The sequence below is a fragment of the Pseudochaenichthys georgianus genome, chromosome 16 (assembly GCF_902827115.2).
Source record: "Pseudochaenichthys georgianus chromosome 16, fPseGeo1.2, whole genome shotgun sequence".
NCBI classification, from domain to species: Eukaryota; Metazoa; Chordata; class Actinopteri; order Perciformes; family Channichthyidae; genus Pseudochaenichthys; species Pseudochaenichthys georgianus.
The window spans coordinates 6026739-6047725 of NC_047518.2; the positions used below are offsets into that span (position 1 = coordinate 6026739).

Genomic DNA, 20987 nt, shown 5'->3' on the forward strand with positions numbered 1-20987 from the left:
GCCAGCACGGCATTGAGGTCAGGGCGAATGTAGGATGAGAAAGCGGAGGAGGACCACCGTCCGAGTTGTTGCAGGGATGAGGACGAGACGCCTTGATTGGCAGCGGGAGTAGCTGCGCCTATTCTGAAGGAGTGCCCCGTGTGTAGAAGGGGTGATAACCCGGATTTAATAAGGACCTGTTTTAAGTAGACGTTGAACTGTCGTCGTGTTTAAAGGAAAATCCCCTGAGATGAGGAATAATGGCGAGAGGGGTTTCGAGGTAGGTCTAAGCCGTAGGAACTTGATCATGGCCTTATAAGGGCAGAACTGGGAATCGATGCGGGCGGCGATGACGGAGCAGGCGCCGCCGCATTTAGAGTGTTTAAGATATAAACTAAAATGGCTAGCGTGAAAGGATAAGTCAGAAACGCTGACGTCTCTATTGGAATCGAAAGTGAGGGAAGCGGTGGTAAATTCGCCTGGTCTAAGAAAGGCATAAAAAGCTAGGAGAAATAGAGCGTCGAGTAGAGCATCGATATAAGGGGAGAATACCCCACTTCTAAGCTTGGAGAGCATGAGGTGTAAAGTGGAGAGTGTAAAGCGTCTCCGGTCTGAAACAGGGGGAAAAGTTTTAATGAGACCTTTGAGGATGAGTTTGACTGACTGGTTTGCGAACAGGCTGGGAAAGCCGAGATCGGAACGCGAACGTTAAACTGAACTCCTGCTAAGAGGCCCCGGATGTATTGGGGTTTGAGGTGGCGATCAGTGGCGCAGTAGCACATGAAGGCACACACGGTGGAGATGAGAACAGGTTTAAGTGTGATGCCTACGGAAAAGCAAGATGTCGCAAACGTTCTCCAAGTGAAACATATGTTTTGAGGGTGGACGCGCTAAGCCCTTCCTCATAGACCTGCTGATTCGAGGTGCCTTTCTAGGGGGCTTCTATTTAAGAGAGAGAGAGGAGATGCAGGGGAGGAATCCTGACGGGTTGAGTGCTGGCTCCTGGGCAGAGGTTCCGGAACGTCTTGTGGGCTGACTGCGGTAATCTATGGATGAAATGAGAGATTAACATGTGGATTAAACGATCTGCCGGAATCACTGCCGGGCTTACTGTACATCATAAGATGCTGACCCGAAGGTCGACGGCCGGAATCAGCGCCGGACTTACGAGAACGCTACCACTAAACAACGGCCGGAATCGCTGCCGGGCTTACTGTTCTCTGCTGGGCTTACTATACATCATAAGATGCTTGACCCGAGAGGCACCGGCCGGAATCAGGCCGGGCTTACGTACTACCACTAAACAACGGCCGGAATCACTGCCGGGCTTACTGTACATCATAGGATGCTGACTCGGAAGTCGACGGCCGGAATCAGCGCCGGGCTTACGTGAACACTACCACTAAACCTTGCCGACACGATGGTCGATGACCTGCGATGCAGGGTTAAAATGCACAGATGAACACTACCACTAAATATATAAATACCAGGAAAGAGAGATCTTGGATGGCCGTCTGGTTGTTGTAGGGATGAGGAATAATTACCTTGATTGCGGCAGGGTTGCTGCACCTATCCTGGACGAAGCCCTGGAATTCTATTAAGACACCACCACCAGTTATATGCATGTTTACCATAGGTAAACAGAGATCTAGGATTGCCGGCACGAGTCGATGTCCGGGGGAAGAGGGAGATGTAGACAATGTAATGCAGCTGTTAGCTTGAGTACAATGAGACATGAATGTTATTATCGTAAGCCATGTGAGCATGAACCAATATAAATGAGACAATATGCGCAGCATAAAATGATATATGCCTAGGTAAATACTGAACCATGACCCATGATATGGGACTAGCTTAATTAGCAGTTTAATTACGCCACGGTGAGACATAGATGCACTTGATTGGGTGATTAGACTGCCTTCTATCATATTACGTGAGCTTCTCTTTCTCCCTGAAGAAACTCCCCAAAAACCCCACGGATGGGCAGCATCCGTGAATAAAAACGAAGACTCATTGAGTGTCTGAGTGAGTAGATACGGCCACTGCTAATGTGTGGCGTTAATGCGGGTGGGGGGGGGGTTGAAAGATTATTTTCCATGTGGTTCCTGGCGCGAGGTACTGGCAAAGCTGCGGTTGCGCCTGGGGCATACAGACCTTGGATGAGCGTCCTTGCAGGACTGCAGATGTGGAGGAATGTACGATATGGGTGGTAGCAGACGTTTTCGTTAAAGTTATGATAAATCTCTCGTCTTGCCTATGCTGCACCTGACGGCTTTGACTATTATTCCCGGAAAACAGCCCAACAAAATAAAATACTCAGTTACCTCTAATCATTAACCCATGATTGTATAATTTAGTGAACTCTGTGTGTTGCTGCTAGCATACATGACACCTAACGTGAAAACGTTACTCGTGGATGGGGCTACAGAGCTGCTAGACAGTCGAAAACGGTGCATTCCTTTGTCTGAATGTGCTGCACTTTTGATAAATATTTAGAGAAAAGCTAAACTCTTATTGCACTTAGGCAACGAGCATTCTCCACGTCGAGACGGGTAAAGTTTAACCACACCTCGCGCGTTCTCTCCGCCACCTCCGCAGAGTGCTCCGCTGCATGGAGCAGCTGCGTGTGTGTAAACTGCCCCGCCCCCTCGCACGCAGACCGGGGAGAGAGATCTCGTCTGATCGAAAATACATCATAGACGCATTTGTTTGTCTTTTGCATATTAGAAATGAGTTGGCGCCATTCATTTCAGGTAACGCTGTGTTGAAGCTTGACACTGCGTTAGTTACTGAGCATTGTAATGGGTAGTAATTACCCGACTGCATTAGTAATGCAAGTAATACGTTACTGAAACTCCATACTGTAACACGTTACACCCAGCACTGCCTGGAACTCACCTTACCCTGAACTAAAGGTAGCAATGCATCGTATTGAACTTCCTGTCGGCTCCCAGACCGTAGTCGAGGAAAGGGGGGGGGGGGGGGTGACTCTCTGTCGTCTCCCAGGGCAGAAGCAACACGCTTCGGGTTCAATAACCCATTTTTTTTTTTTTGGAAAGACTGGAGAGAGGCGAGCTCTTCTTGGGAGGTCGTTGCATTTATTTAGCTCTTCTGTTTCGTAAGATCACAGAAATTCCTTTTTCTGCTGCCTTGTTTACTTCTAGAAAACATGAATCCCGCTCGCTCTACCATACCATGCCCAGCACACCTGCACGCGCCACACCCCTCTCTTAAAGGGGTAGTGATCTCGCTCTGCATGCCCCGAATGTCATGACAATATAACGAAACATCTCGTGAATTTGCTGCAACTGCCTCTTGCCAGCGCTACCCTGACGTCTGTTTTAGAGGTGAGGCGCAGGAGGAAGTAGCTCCAAAGGGATGTAGCTTGAGCCCTGCCTGCCTGCAGGAGGGGTTGTGGTTGAAGCCAGAATGGGTAAAGCTTCGCATGCGATGAGGACCCGTTCCGCGTGAAGCCGGAAGCGCCGCATTTGAGCGGCCATGAAGCCAGTGATACCCTCTTGAGAGACTAAAGGCGTACGTCAATTGTTTGGGTGAAGTAGCCCGTTTCCATTAAGCTGGAGGAACTTCCGTGGAGCCTGATTTCCTTGTCTTTTCCTCCCAAGTCCGGGTTTGCGGGGCGGCCGGCTGGAACCGCTAGCCGACTGGGGAATGCCGCCTGTAGCTTAATCCGCCTGTAGCTTAATCCGCCAGACTGCGGAGCTGATGAATGCCTGGAGCTGGGACGAAGCCCTGCTGCTGCTTGCGCGTTGACACCTGGAAGACAGCTGATAGAACAGGGGAGAGCATATATAGAGGGGTTAACAGGTGCGATGATTAGCCTTGTAAATGGAGGGGCGTGATAGGTTTAGCTGAGGAGAGGCGCTCCCTGTCATTTAGATGCAGGGAGCAAGTATTGCCATGACGCGCAATACGGAGTGTTAGGTCTTCCTGTCTGAACTTGCGCTAAGCTTCATATGTCCCCCGACAAACTAAGCCTATATCAGCAAAACTAGGGGCTGAATCTAATAAGCTCTAACTATAAGCTTTATCAAAAAGGAAGGTCTTAAGCGCACTCTTAAAAACGGATAGGGTGTCTGCTGCCCGAACACAAACTGGAAGCTGATTCCACAAATGTGGAGCTTGATAAGAAAAGGCTCTGGCTCCCATTGTACTTTTAGAGACTCTAGGAACAACCAACAACCCTGCATTCTTGGAACGCAATGCCCTAGTAGGACAGTAGGGTATAATGAGTTCTTTAAGGTAAGATGGCGCCTGCCCATTAAGGGCTTTGTAGTCGAGAAGAAGAATTTTAAATTCTATCCTGTGTTCTATAGGGAGCCAGTGTAAGGCAGCCAGAACAGGAGTAATGTGGTCCCTTTTCCTAACTCTGGTTAGTACACGAGCCGCAGCATTTTGAATCAGCTGAAGCGACTTGACTGACTTCTTGGTACTCCCTGATAATAAGGAGTTACAATAATCAAGCCTTGAAGTAACAAATGCATGGACTAGTTTCTCTGCATCGTTTTGAGGCAAGATATGCCTGATTTTTGCAATGTTACGTAGATGGAAGTAGGCGGTCCTTGAAATTGATTTTATGTGGGCGTTAAAGGATAAATCCTGATCAAATATAACACCAAGATTCCTTACAGTCTCACTGGAGGCCAAATTAATGCCATCCATATCTTTAGATAATTTGTTTCGTAGATTCTTCGGGCCAAGTACAATAACTTCAGTTTTTCTTCGTGTTTAACATCAAAAAGTTTAAGGTCATCCACATTTTTAAGTCCTTGAGGCAGTCTTGAATTTTATTTAGATGATTAATTTCATCAGGCTTGATTGATAAATATAGTTGAGTATCATCCGCATAACAATGAAAGTTTACAGAATGATTCCTTATAATATTGCCTAACGGAAGCATATATAATGTGAACAAAATAGGTCCGAGCACTGAGCCCTGTGGCACTCCATGGCTAACTTTGGTTTGCATGGAAGATTCATCGTTGACACGTATAAACTGAGAGCGTTCAGATAGATAGGACCTAAACCAGCAGTTCCCTGTATGCCAACTAAGTGCTCTAGTCTTTGCAATAGGATATCATGGTCGATAGTATCAAATGCAGCACTGAGATCGAGCAAGACAAGAATAGAGACAAGTCCCTTGTCTGAGGCTATTAGAATGTCATTTGTGACTTTAACCAGAGCTGTCTCTGTGCTATGATGTGTTCTAAAGCCAGACTGAAAATCTTCAAATAAATCATTGTTTCTTAAGTAATCACACAACTGTTTTGAGACCGCTTTCTCAAGAATATTTGAGAGGAACGGAAGATTAGAAATAGGTCTATAGTTGGCTAAAACCTCTGGATCGAGGTTGTGCTTTTTAAGAAGCGGTTTTATCACTGCTACTTTGAATGATTGTGGAACATAGCCTGATAATAAGACATATTCATAATATTTAATAAAGAAGTGCTAATTAATGGAAAAACTTCCTTCAACAGCTTAGTTGGAATTGGGTCTAACATACACGTTGATGGTTTAGAAGAGAGAATCATTGAATTTAATTGTTCAAGGTTAATGGCTGAAAAGCATTCTAGTTTACTATCTAGTGTAATATTAGAACTTACGTTTCCAGGAGCTGTTAATAACACTATACTGGTCCTTTGCAAGAGGTCATTAATTTTGTTTCTAAGAGTAACAATTTTATCGTTAAAAAAGCACATAAAATCATTACTACTGAGTGCTATGGGAATAGAAGGCTCAATCGAGCTGTGGCTCTCTGTCAGCCTGGCTACAGTGCTGAAAAGAAATCTTGCATTATTCTTATTCTCATCTATTAATGAAGAGTAGTAGGCTGCTCTCGCTTTACGCAGTGCTTTCTTATATTCATTTAGAGTAATATGCCAAATTAAACGAGATTCTTCAAGTTTAGTGGAACGCCATATCCTTTCAAGTTGTCTCGACTTTTGCTTTATTTTGCGGGTTTCGGCATTATGCCATGGAGCTAATCTATGTTGTTTTATTCTCTTCTTTTTCAAAGGAGCAACAGAGTCTAATTTTATTCGCAGCGCATCTGTAGCACTATCAACAACATGATCAATTTGGGGTGGTGTACATTTTGTATAAGTTTCCTCCCTTACATGCAGACATGCTATCGAGTTAAGTATTGGTGGAATCTCTTCCTTAAATGTGGCTATAGCACTAACAGAAAGGTTTCTGCAGCAGGAGCTTTTGACTAATGCTTTGTAGTCTCGTAATAGTACTTCGAAAGTTACTAAGAAATGGTCGGATAAAGCAGGATTATGCGGTTCGACTAATAGTTGCTCAATTTCATTACCATAAATCAGAACAAGGTCGAGAGTGTTAGCAGTGGTTAGCAGTGGGTTGGTTTATTTACACTCTGACGGAAACCAACATAATCTAATATAGAGTTAAATGCAACAGTAAGGCTATTTCAATCATGAATATTAAAGTCACCTACGATAATTACTTTATCTGTTTTAAGAACCAAAGTTGATAACAACTCAGAGAATTCTGATGAGAATTCTGAATAAGGACCTGGTGCACGGTACACTGTAACAAATAAGATTGGCTGCAAAGTTTTCCAGGTCGGATGCGTAAGACTAAAAACGAGGCTTTCAAAGGAGGTATAATTTAATTTTGGTTTAGTAATAAGTAAACTTGAGTCAAAGATTGCTGCAACTCCACCTCCTCGGCCCGTGCCTCGGGCAATATGAGTATTGATATGGCTGGGTGGAGTGGCCTAATTTATGCTGACATATTCTTCATGTCTCAACCAAGTTTCAGTGAGACAGCATATTATATCAATATTATAATCTGATATTAAATCATTTACCAATATTGCTTTAGATCAGTGTTTCTCAAACTTTTTCATACCAAGGACCACCTAACCAATAAAAAAACACTCGCGGACCACCTAACTCCACAAATATCCAAAAACACATCGTTTTTTACAAATCGCCTGAAAATGGTACAAACAAGTGGCAACATGTGTGATGCAGGTGTTTATCTGGGCTATTTCATGCAATCGAAAGTGAATCTTAAGCTTGTTCCATTGTGCAGATATTCCCGCGAGAGTGCGAAAAACTTAAATAAATGTATTTCTTTCAAATGTGAAATTTTACCAATATACTCACGGACCACTAGGGGGCGATCACGGACCACCAGTGGTCCGCGGACCACACTTTGAGAAGCACTGCTGGAGATCTTATGTTTAAGAGACCACATTTAATCTTCCTGTTTTGTTGCACTGTAGTAGTTGTTACATTTACTTTTATTAGGTTATTATGTATGACACCTCTATTAGGTTTTACCTTAAATTGTCCTTGGGCAGACACACACACCGTTAATATTGGGTATTTTATTGGGTTCGGGATTCCTATTCCTATTCCTTCGGGACTGCCTAGGAGAGAGCGCAGAGAAGCGTGTAAGACTGCGACTCCGCCTCCTGGTCTAAAGTCCACAAAGCCCTGAAATGTTTGCCCAAATGAGATCTGCACCTTCCAAAGTAGGATGAATGCCGTCTCTCTTAATCAGACCAGGTTTTCCCCAGAAGGCTGTCCAATTATTTTCGAAGCCCACATTGTTTGCTGGGCACCACCAAGACAACCAGCGCTGAAATGATGACATGCGGCTATACATGTCATCATTGATCAGATTGGGGAGGGGACCAGAGAAGATTACGGTGTCCGACATTGTTTTAGCATAACGACACACCGACTCCACGTTAAGTTTGGTGCATTCTGATTGGCGTAAACGAACATCATTACCACCGACGTGAATAACAATCCTACTGTATTTACGTTTATTTTTAGCCAGCAGTTTAAGATGCGCCTCAACGTCGCCCGCTCTGGCCCCCGGAATGCATGTGACTGTGGAGGCTTCGGTCTCTAAACTCACGTGTCTCATAATAGAGCTACCAATAACCAGAGTTGGCTTCTCAGCGGGTGTCTCGCTGAGTGGGGAGTATCTGTTAGATACGTGAACGGGTTGGTGGGGACCTGCGGGTTTCGCGTTATGCCCCTTCTGAACAGTCACCCAGTCTCCCTGCTGCTCGGGAGTTGCCGGGGGATGGCTAAGAGGAGCTACCTTTTGCCGGTCCGCACCGGCTAACATGGGCTTTACTGTAGCTCAGTTACTTTCTAAGATGCGGAGCCGGGCTTCTATGGCTATGATTCCCGCCTCCAACCTAACAACTATACTACATTTAACACATGTATCGGTACCAGTAAAGGAGGTAGCGAAGTAACCAAACATGAGACAGGAAGAGCAGGAAATAGCACCCGAGGGTGGGGAAGAGCCATGGCTAGCTATCAAGCTAAAGTAGCTACCGTTAGCAAACCCGAAAAGAGTGTAGGCAACTGTGGAGTTACAGTCGCTAAGAGAAGGAGAGTTGTGAGTGCTTAAGCTGTAGTAACGTGTGATTACAACGTCAGGCAGTTGCCGTGATCAAGAGTTTTAAAACGATCGATTAAGTGAAGATAATAAGCTATCAGCAACAGAACAGGCACACGGGATACCCGGAGGTGACAACAACAACAACAACAACCGGAAGTTACAACATGCTTACCGCAATGGTGGTCCGTGTAGAACAGCGTTGGAAGCAATGTTCAGACTAGGAAATCGGACACTCGAGAACCGAGTAGCTTACAGTAGTTTAGAACAAATAGAGTTTAAGGTTCCTTGGATTATCAAGGACCCTCATCACCCCAGCAACAAACTTGTCTGTCTGCTGCCGTCTGGCAGGCGGTACCGCAGCAAAGACCATCAGATTAAATCCCTGAGCTTGCACTATTTTACATTTTTATTAAAATGTGTGTCTTGTAATTGCACTGTTGAAGTGACCTTAGTTTTTAATTCATGCATAACTACACCGTAGTTGTGCCATGACAATACATCTTTGAATCTTGAATTAAACCTTTATCTCTATTTTAATTGGAAATAATGATTATAGTAGACCATTCTAGTGCTTCTCACTCTGGCTCTGGCTACTCATGCGTCTCAGCGTTGGGTCTTGTCTGCGTGAGTGAGGTAGAGAGACTGACAGCTGTACTTCTTCGGTCGGTCGGTCTCGGTCGGTCAGTCAGTCAAGTCAGTCAGTCAGTCAGTCAGTCAGTCAGTGAGTGCATGCATGCCTGTGTGCTTGCATAATGACATAAGAGAATATATAAAATAGATATTAAAAAGAAGACATGCCCAGACCGATATGAGGACAGAGAGCAGACAGAGGAGGTGAAGAGAACAGAGGGATTGTGGGAATCAGGAGTCAGGAAGGAGGGGATTCTGAGTCAGGTTTCCCACTATGGACATTTCTTTTTTTGCTGCATTTGTACTCATATGTTTTTCATGATGTCAGACATCTTTAGCATTCATATCAAGCACACTTTTCCTCTACTGTGTGTTGCTTCAGCTTTTTCTGTGTGTGTTTGTGTGTGTGTAGTTACTGCGTCAGGCAGGTGGACTGGAGCGTCTGAAGCGGGAATGTCTCTCAGATCCTGTGGTTGTGCAGATCCAAGCCATCATCAGGAGTCACATGGAGAACACCTGGCTGCCTCTGTTTCTGTCCACAGCAGAGTTCACAGAGCGACTGAGAAACCAACCAAAGGTGAACATCCGGATCTTTAACATACTGAGCACGATTCTCTTAAAACCCAAGAACAAATGCCCAGACATTTTAGAAGATAACCTTTTTCCGCTGCCTGGACTCAAACGAGAAAACTGTCGTCAGAAGAATACTCAGAAGAATACTGACAGACAGAGTATAGTATTAAAGCGATCTGTTTGAATGAAAACAGGTCACTATTGTTACATGTTTCTAAATGTTTTCACATTTTTGAGGAATTATTTTTAGGTTCGCCCACAATTTACAGTGACGAAAACTTCCAGAGATTGTTCTGATATCTCACAACATCGTGAACTACACACACACAACATTAAACATTTAAAGTCTGAGACTGTTAAACTAACAGGTGATGATCAGGACTCAGTTCAAATATTTATTTGAACGTTGTGGCAGATTTTTGATGCAGACATGATCATTTTATGAAGAACACCCTGACCTCTACTAAATGAAAATACTTGCATTGATTGTATTTGTCATTGTGATAACGGCCATGGTTGTGGACAGAGATAGGGAGACATTAGCAGCTGTGCAATGTGAGAAACCATAAACACTGTCCACCGCTCTCTCAGGTTGCATCATCAGGTACACAGGAAGCGCACACTCCACCTGCTTCATTATGTTATCATGTTTGGCCTCTCATTAGGTAATGAGAGGTAGACGTAGTTTAACGTTACACTCAGGAGGAGAGAGGAGACGGGTGTAAAGATGGTCAAGAAGATCATTAAGGAGACGGATGACATCAGAGAGGTAAAGTTCTCTAAAGTGGAGATGCGGTCTGAGATCAGACTGAGGGAGCAGGTGGAGAGGGCTTTCGTTCCTGCCAGGGACACATAGCAGCAGAGAGACGTTCAGTGTCTCTGTTGATGCTAGTGTTTTACTTTGAACCTGTGTTTCTGTGTGGTAGCCCCAAACAGCGGGCAGGCCCTCGCAGGCCGTCTACCGTGAGGCCAGGAGGAGGAAGGAAGCCTGGGAGGTAAGGAGAGTCCAGTGGGGAGCTGGATGTTTAGAAGGGAGTCCAATAAGGCCTGAAAGCATGTGTGATGTACTTCTTTGTCAAACAACATTTAAGCCTTGTGTTAGTTTTCCTAAATTGGATCCAGGAGAAATCAAATGAAATGTGTAACGTTTACACATGAGCAGGTCATTATGTCCCTGAGGAAATGAACTAACGGGTTCCAGTTCCGTTACAAACCTTCTTCTCTGCTGGATGTCTGCAGGCGGGGGGCTTGTGGATGAGTTCCTCCAAGGAGATCCTGCTCTTTCGACAGACCCTCCTCCACCCCGACACCTGCGTGCGGTTCCAGCACTTTGCATCTCTGAAGGGAGACTTCCTAGAAAAGGATGTGCTCTTTTGGCTAGAGGTGCAGAGATACAAGGTAAAAGAAGTCTTTCTGGTTGTGAGTGGCGTTCAACATCTTTGCGTCATTCCACCTGCTGTCCTTTCCTGCGTGCCTCCATATTATCTATCAACTATAAGGAAATCAAAACAGATCCCAAGTCTGTGCAGAAAGATGTTTGTTTTCATATGTATCTGCTTGTCTGTCCTGGATGAATTCAGTGATGGAATAAGTTTGTCCACAATATACACATTTTTTGGTGGAAAAAACACATCATACATGTTTTTTTCAATTGCATTTTTGTGTCTCAAGACGTGCTTGGGCCAGAAATGTAAATCTGTCATAACCTGCTGCTCACTGAGTGTTAATATCAAGGCCCTGCAACACTCTCATACACGTGTTTCATAAGGACTACATGAATGTGATCTGATCAGATTGTATTGATATTGCCCTAAACATAAGCAAAAGACAGTCATTAGATTTGTATACACATCTATAAGTCCTGTGAGAAGAGCAGAGCAGACACACATCCAGACATTTCTAATGTCAAAAGACACAAACTGATCTTACTTGTGTGCCAGTGGCACATTGAGCAGCAGATGAAGACATGAAAGGTCTTTCACCCGGTCTTACGACAAAGCAAAAAGGTCAACTTCATTCCAGGATTCCCAGCACACATTTCCTCCCTCATCAGTCCCTTCCCTCCCTGTGCTCAGGACCTCTGCCACTCCCACAGTGACGAGGCCACCATCCAGCAGAAGGTCTCCACCATCATAAACTGTTTCGTCAACTCATCCATGCCCCCCGCCCTGCAGATAGACATCCCTCCTGAGCAGGCCCAGCACCTTCTGGAGAGACGCCAGCAGCTGGGTCCTTACATCTTCAGAGAGGCACAGGTAGTGTGTGTCCAAGAGTGCACTTTGAGTCCCATGTTCCCAGTGTTCAGGCTGCATGTGTGTGTCCTTCCTCTGTGTGTGTAGCGGTCAGTGTTCAGTGCCCTGCTGAAGTTTTGGCCTGAGTTTCAAGAGCTAAGCAGCCGTGTCCAAGAAGAGCAACTTCTTCCTCTACTGCAGGAGAGACGGGTCCAACACAGCGCCGCCGTCAGGAGGCAGAGGAGGAAAGAGGAGGAGGAGGAGGAAGAGAGGAAGAGAGCTCAGGTACTGAGGGGATAAGAGATGAGCAGAGTGTTGAGGTGAGGCTGGTGAGAGCTCATCGAGTCTGACTTCTCTTCCAGGAAGAGTTGGAGAGACGAGAGTCCGCTTTTAGAGAGGAGGAAGAGACAGACGGTGAAGATGATATAGAAGAAGGACAAGAGAGAAGAAATGTAACAAAAGAGTGGAGGACACAGAGCAGGGTGCTGCTGACTCCCACACAGCCGGTAAGAAGAATGAGGAAACATCATGCATGCTCAAATGATTGTGTCAAATGAAGCGAGCCAAACCAAATACAATTATTTTCTTTTCACGGAGATCATATTAAATTAAAAACGTCAGTGAAGAGGACAATGCCTCATCAGTTCTAACCACAGACTATAAGAGAAACTTGATCACCTAATTGAAGCACTTTTCTAATCACGCTTTGACTGGATTTTTGGAAATGTTCCTTCAGTTGTCGTGGTCCTACTCCAAGTACACGGCGGCTCTGAGGAGAGAGGAGGTGCTGCTGAGGAGACAGAGTCAGCTGGGAGCCTCAATCCCTGCCTCAGGTACACACACACACACACACACACACACACACACACACACACACACACACACACACACACACACACACACACACAGACACACACACACACACACACACACACACACACACACACACACACACACACACACACACACACACACACACACACACACACACACGTCTAGCTACTAGTCAGACTAAATGCAGGAAACCATAACGCTGAAAGGACATCTAGCTTTCCCACAGTAAAGTCCACGCTACATTTCCAAGGCTCCGATACCACCTGGCAGTGGAAACCAAAGCATTGTCAAACCAAGCCCTTCCACATGCCAGAACTCTCTCATAATGTAGAACTCGGGCCAAAGCAGACACTTGAGCCTGTCCATCAATTGTCAATGTTCTGTGCAGCTCTGAGCCAACACGGCCTGATGCTAATGCAGCCCATAGTGAACGAGCACCAAAAGAACACACGTTGCAAACAACATTTGAAAGGGAAATACTATTTGTCACACAGATGGACATCATCCCTGCACGTGTGCACGATGACCACAACTGTAAGGCAATATATCATACACACGTGGGAGTTTAACACTGACCCGAAATGCACTGGCCAAAATGTCTTATTTTAAGGCCTATGTGTACTGTTTATGTGTGTATGATACATTTGTCTGCATATGTATATGTTTATGGTAACACTTTATATTAAGGTACACACATTCAGCATCAACTAGTTTATTAACATGCATATTAGCAGTATATTGGCTCTTTATTAGTCATTATAAAACACTTATTAATGCCTTATTCTACATGACCGTATTCTACAAGTAATAAGCCGTTAGTTGAGAGTTTTTCCTCAATAACCCTCTAATTAGTGCTGATTTGTTGCAAGTGTTACTTGTGTCTAAATAACTCAACATGAGGCATGTCTATCTAAGAACATGTTCCCTATTTTAAAGTGAAGTCTAGTTCATAACCAATGAGCTAGTTTGACTCTAATGACCTGAACAGGTTCCCTATTCTAAAGTGGCCTCCTCTTCACACTTTGTAAATACATGATAGCACACTGGAATGAAGCTCTTAACAGCACATGAACAAAGTAGGCACACGTTGACATATCTGTTTATCAATGAACCAATAAAGAGAGGTTCAGACACCAACACATGTCAAGTTTCTCCAAGGCTGAGAACACATATGCAGCCTGTACTTTTTAATAAAACGGATTTCTAACAGATTGTATGTATTTGTGATCATACTGTGTGACCTGCTTGTATGTACTTACACAATAGGTGAAAGGTGGTTATTGTGTTTTTGACAAGACTAACAGTGTGTAATCATGCCATACGTTTGAAAAGTGTCAATACATGTTCAGTACACATTTTGCAAAAATATAAATGTGCAAATATTAACACATTGCACATATTAAGCATACTATGCTGGTCACCAGCAGTGTATGCTGGTATGCTGGTCACCAGCATCCACCTATCACCAGCTTATGTTTAATAATAGTATTACATATACCATGCTGGAAGCTTACCAGGATTCCAGGTGACCAGCATACAAGATTCATTGTGTCATGTATTCTGGTAACTACCACAATATACCACATTGTATAGTGTAATGTAATAAATAGCAATACATAGATAGTTAATATAATAAAATACACAGTAACAATACAATAATTATACAAAAAACAACCAACCTACAAATTAACCTACATCAAAATAAACATGATCTAAAACAGGTGCATTTGATTTAAAAGAATAAATAGTATTATATATTTAAATGGGAAAAAAACAGTAACAATATGTATGATAAGAAATGCAACAAAGAATTTAAAACGTTTTTTTCTGTTTTTTTGTTTATATGTCCATCCTTTTTTCCGTCCAGCCTTTCCCAATCTGGCCAGCATTTCTGTCTGTTGAAGCCACTTCTTGAAGCAAACTGAAAAGAAATGTACAGATATAAGTACACGTAAAAACGTAAAATGTACGTTAAAATTCGGGCAGCTGTGGTTGCCAGAACTTGACCGTTAAAAGTATAGTAAAAATAAATTACAGTTTGTTGGCATACAGTCAACAATTGCTTATGGTAAATAACAAGGCAAAAACCTTTGGTAGAATTAGCTAACGTTAGCTAACGTCATGTTCAACACAACACCTCTAACTGCATTACATTGACGATTTTAAACAAAACTTTACTCTCTCAACTTGTAAGATAAAGTTAAGTTAAGTTACCCTTAAATAACTACATCACGTTTTTCAGGGTCAACACAAACTGGAGAAAACGTTAGCTACTAACTGTTGTTAGCTAACCCCCAGTTTCCACCGGTCCCCCCCATGGATGTGTATAATAAGAACTGGATACAGCGTGGGAGGCCCGGAGGCGGGGCCTCATTCATTCCTATGAGAGTTGCTCATCACATGATGATAAAATGCATAGATATATATAAACCTGATATAAACACTAGATGACTCACCCGCGCTGCTGGCCAATGGAGACCGACGTTGCCACTTGGCCGCCATCTTGCTACAGGGAGTTCTCTCATTCATAACATTATGGTTTACTATTTAAATAACCATAGCTTGCTCAATTTTCAACCAATTTTCAAACGGTTTGGTTTTTTATAAACATCAAAGATGTAGTTATGATACTGCATACTTATAATCATGGACTTGCATATGAAAATAACATTAATCAGATAAAGCAATAGCTATATACACACACACAAGGTATTTATATTAAATATTTGCCGGTGCCATTTATTTTATTATATTGTTAATATTTAAAATAAATGATAAATAAATTAGAAAATTAAAATAAATTTATATTTTATATATAAAAATCGGTTTCATGTTACCACTCTGTAAGCCAAGAGTTGTTAATTTAGCAATGCCTTAGCTTGAAGAACAGGGACACAACTAATGACAATAGCATTATGTTGGTATATTATTTAGATATTCACACCTTTATCAGAAGAACCAAACCAACATAAAATGTGCTCACAGACAGGCCATTTCCATCTTATTATTTTTGACATGAGATCTTCATATCATCCTAGTTTTGTATTTAGTTTCTAGATTTGTAAACAAATCCAGAACCTTTGAAATATGTTATTGAAAAAAGACCAAGAATAATATAAACTGTACCATGTGTCCTTTTGTGTCCTTCTGTAGTCCATTTGTGGTTTGTCTTGTCTCACCCCGGCTGATATATCACAAAATCCACTGTTTAAATTGTTCCCTATATTGCCCCTATGCCCCTGTAAGGTGTCCTTGGATGTTATGAAAGGCGGCCCCCCAACATAAATGTATTATTATTAAGACGAATAACTTGGTGTGGTGTGGAGGGGATGTAGGAAGCAGGAGCAGGTGGGGAGAGATGGGACTTCAAGGTTATTTGTTTTAAATGTGTCTTGGAGATAAGGACCAGCTGCACACAATACAATACAGTATAACACAAAACCAATAAGACACACGGTGACACATGGCACACCAGCAATCAATCATTGTCCAGCCTCAGCTTTGGTATTCTTTCACAACCATGTTATGGGTTTATTAGACTGAGCAAACATAAACATATGTGGTGCTCCCACGGGTTCTTGTTTGGAGACAGCGGCGATTGGAGCATCCGTAGGCTGCACAAAAGTCCGGCATAGTCAGGTACTTCTGTAAACACAAAGCCAGCAAATTCCTGTATCATAATGCAAGATGTTTTTAACAAGCCAAACCACTTGGAAGAAATCATGTGTAACTTAAGTTATGTTGAAAAGAAAGAGCAGTTCTGCCTCTCCCACTGGTGTAAAGTTGCTGGGTCAACTTTGTAATACTAGGTTACTCTTGTTATTAGCCAGCTAATAAATACAACCACATACACAAAGAAAAGCTGCAATTTCAACATGTCCAAGCATCCTGTATCATAGCCATGATAATACTGTTTATAATACACCAAACCGTTTGTAAATCAGTCAAGATTTCAGCGAGTTAAGAGTATTTTTGTGCAGATCACTCACCTTACAACAGCTACCATAACGCGAATCAGAGTAACTGTTGACTGTAGCCGGTCAACTACGCTGGAACATCTCCCATGAGCCATCTAGTGTTTATATATATCTATGGTCTGGATTGCTTCTGAGGAGGGGGCGGAAGTGTCCCACCTAAAATAACCCAGGCGTCACCGCTCACCTGCCAAAGGTTCCACCTTGGCGCTACTTACTCTTACTGCTTCTCAAACAGTACAGATAAACCATACAATTATATGAATGTCACCAAAAGAAATACAGATAATGTTGAGCTTTTCAAAACACTGTTTAGCAAAAATAAATAAAAGTAAATACACAAATAATTGTACCATATATACATGATGTATACATATACATAAGTACACAAAATATAAATTCATAAAGACCTTTTTCATTCATCTATTCATATCCCAGTTTCTGTCGTACTCCTGAACAGACACACCAGTCTCTGGCCCTACAGAGGGCCTTTTTTACATCACCTTGATCACACGTTAGGAAAGGGAGGCGGAACTGAGGGGTATTTAAAAAACGTACCACTGGACAGGGTGGGCCATGGCCGTCGTTGCCCCGCACTTTGGCCGTGATGCCCGGTTAAAAAAAATGCAATTCACGGCCAAAGTGGCCTTTGTGCCCCTGTCAAAAGTAAAAAAAAATTCCTGTGCAATACCACAGGAATTTTTTTTGACAGGTATTTTGACAATAATAGCAATAGCAATTTAGTTAAATTGTTTCGTTTATCAACGCTACAACATAGCGTTTCGTGCGTTGGTTGTCGTTGTTGGGGGGAAAAGCAAACAGCTGTTTGCTGCTCGCGATGTGCTCCGCAGCAAACAGCTGTTTGCTGGAGCACAGCGCGAGCAGGCTCCCGTGAGCGGGAGGGCGCTCCTTCTTCACTACAGACTATCGCGCCACCTAACCATTCACCAAAATGTTTTTAATACCAGCGGTAACCGGCCAAGCGCCGGGCAAAAAACAATCTTCTAATAAAAGAAAGTCACCGGAGGAGTTAAAGGAGTGACAGGGAGTTGGCTGCAGTGCTGCGTCCTAAAACCCTTTTATAATCTATCGATTAGATTTAGGATTCGAACATTATAAAAGTAGGGTAGACATGTGGAAATTATCCGGCTGAACAAAACGTGCATTTATCAAACAGGTTTGTTTTCCACAGACCTTATTTCCAGCTATTTTTCAAAACCCTGTGGAGAAATCCCATTGCTCTCTGTCGAGGGAACCAGCAGCTTACTTCCTGGTTTCAGGACGCGTCACTGCACCTCTCAATATGATGCCAGTATAAACAAGGTCTTCTGTCGGCTCTGTACATCAATGCCGACCAAGTAAGTGAAGAGTAGACAGTATAAAGGTATTGGCGAAATGTCCCAGCAGTTTAGGATAATGAAGGTTCTAATCTAATCAATTACATAGCCATTACATTTCTAACTCCTAATGACAGGAAGGCAGAAAGTGCATTATACAAATAATAATACTCATAATAATAGCAGACATTTTTTAACAATGACCACAATATCATTATTTTAATAAACCAAAAATGAACAATTGAGGGAAATGAGGAAGAACTGATGATTAAAATGTTGTAGTACAAGTAGTAATGAAGTTAGTGCATAAATTATTGCAACAAATGTGTTAATTTTCTTCATTATTAGTCGATTTTTTTTTTGGTGGACGAATGCTCCGGGCCAGTGGTTACAATGGTGGGGCCAGTGACAATACAATTTCACCCTTACTGTCTACCCCTGACTGACTTGTGTGGTTTATGGCTGAACTTAACGTATACGTTTAAGAAACACTATTGCTATTCAGCCGTTTGTAAAACGACTGGTGTTGACGTTAGTGCTACACTTTTCAGTCATGTTGATTGACCAGCGTAATTTAACCAAACAGCCTTTGTGCCCTGTCATGTGGCCTTTGTGCCCTTAAAAAAAATGTGAACGGGAAGGCCAAATGGCCTTGCCCCTAAAATGACGAAATTCCAAGCCTGCCACTGGATGCCACTAAATCTTACACATCGGTACTTTACGGCAAAGATAACGATAGTTACGGATGTAACTACAGTCTATGAGTGCTTTTAGCACTGGATATGTCCATCGCACGCATGCGCAGTTCGAGTACCTAATAACAACAAAGTCACCTGTGACTAGGGGTGGGCGATATTGAAAAATATAATATCACGATATTTTTCAAGCAGTATCACGATAGACGATATTTATCACGATATTTGTTCATGTTACTTAACGGACAACTCTCGACAACCACCTACAAGGTAACACAAACTAAAATAAAAAGGAGTCACAGACCAAAATACCATCAAGCTGGTTTTAATTCTGCAGTGAATCCCTGAATGAACAATTCAACAGGAATGTTGATATGGCTTCCTCAGTGTTCAAGTGGCCTACACCCTAAAACAAACGTTAACACTGGTTTCTTCACCAAGTAAAGTGCACTCTCTTGCTAAATAAAATAAAATAAAATATTCAAGGCACAGTTTCTCAGTATAAAAATGCACTTTCTGTTTTAGGTAGCACTTGCAGTGATACACATGAAAAGGAGAGTAAAACATAACTAAGTAAAACATAAAACACCAATGAGGAAAAGTCAGTGCCAAACAATTAAAATGTAAACTTTAGACTTGAAGTGCAATCAAAGAATTTAGCATAACTGAACATCTGTTTCAAAAGGGAAACACAATATAAATACCTTATTGATCAAATAAAATACAAGCCAACAGAATCAACTAAGACAATAAATGAAGTGCAATACTGTCTGAATCCAGACAGCTTGGTTTTTACTAACCGTTGTCAGTATTTAGTTACTTCAGCATCATTTTGAAACGTGTATTACAATTAAATCACGGTAAAATAGGTTAATTTTGTCATAGTTGGTTTCCACCACAGTATTTACATGGATATAAGCCCCGCCCCATCTCCAGCGCGTCCCATTTGAGTGACAGGAGTAAACACAGCTGACAGCCGCGGTGAAACTCCAGCGGTTGGAGCGATGAGAATATTCGCATTGCGTCCATTGTGAACGCAGCATAATGCAGTTCAGAAACCACTGTTCTGACGCTTTTAAAGCAACGTCGAGATGTTAACAGTATCAGGGGTGGCCGTAGGACGTAGGCGACAATATCAATATCCCCAATATAGGGGCTTCACGGCCAGACCGATATATATCGTCATATCGCCCACCCCTACCTGTGACCCACGTGACTACGGCTACATAGGCCGGCATCATTAGTGAATCGGTTCCCTGAATCTTCTCGCGAGCACACAAGAATTCTTAGTGACCGGAAACTCTGGCGGTCATCCGGGACTCATAGAACTGTAGTTACAGCCGTAACTATCGTTCTATGTCGTCCCTACTGACCGCCAGAGGCGGTGCTTTTAGCACTGGATGACAATACCAACCATGTCATGAAGAATCCGAACACTTGCTTACCTAGTTGGAAGCAGCGGAGCTCGGCAACAGGACCACGCCCAAAGGATGGGGAGTGGCGACATTGACCCGGTAGAACCTGGAGAATGTGCCAGACGATGGCGCAGATGGTCTCCAGGGATACCCCTCTCAGGGCAGCCCAAGATGTTGAGATGCTCCTTGTAGAGTGACATCTCACCCCTGATGGCGGGGGGCGGCCACTGGCCCCATAGGCATGTGAGATTGTATCCACAACCCAGTGGGACAGCCGCTGTTTGGAGAGAGCGCAGCCCCTTCTCGTGCCGCCATGGCAAATGAAGAGCTGTTCTGACTGTCGTATATGGGGCGTAGCACCAATATACGCCTCTAGGGCACAGCAACTCAGGCGTGCCATTCTCCTGTGGGACGTTAAAGCGCGCCAGCTGGATAGGCCGATTGGAGTGGGCTAGTGGAAGCACCTTGGGCAGGAACGCCACGTTCGGCCAGAGGGCAACACCCGAGCTATCGGAGTTCCACCTCAAGCATGTATCGCTCACGGAGAGGGCATAGCTCTCCAACTCGTTTCCCTGAGGTCATGGCAAGCAGAAATGCTGCCTTTAAGGACAGCCACTTAAGCTCCACCTGGGCCAGGGGCTCGAAGGGAGGAGATGATAGGGCATCCGGCAGCAGGGGCAGGTCCCAAGCCGGAGCCCTCTGGGTGCTAGGGGGATGCTGCCGTAAAGCCCCTCTCAGGAAGAGGGACACCGACCTGTGGCACTCTGCCGTGGCGCCGTCGACCCGAATATGTCGGGCAGAAATAGCAGCCACATAAATTCAGAGTGGAGTGAGAACGTCCACTATCTAGAAGGGACTGCTGTCTGGGCAACAGCGTACATGCTGTTCCAAGGAACACGCACATTCT

The 20987-nt window shown here is 43.5% G+C and overlaps 1 protein-coding gene across 1 annotated transcript in view; it reads left to right on the forward strand.

Annotated features, from left to right (window-relative positions):
- Nucleotides 1–20987, forward strand: part of LOC117460532 (regulator of G-protein signaling 22) — a 46945-nt gene that overhangs the window by 17310 nt on the left and 8648 nt on the right. Inside the window, 7 exon segments of the mRNA XM_034102003.1 lie at nucleotides 9434–9598; nucleotides 10521–10589; nucleotides 10834–10992; nucleotides 11670–11849; nucleotides 11934–12110; nucleotides 12188–12331; nucleotides 12562–12658. Coding sequence (XP_033957894.1) covers nucleotides 9434–9598; nucleotides 10521–10589; nucleotides 10834–10992; nucleotides 11670–11849; nucleotides 11934–12110; nucleotides 12188–12331; nucleotides 12562–12658 — 991 coding nt within the window.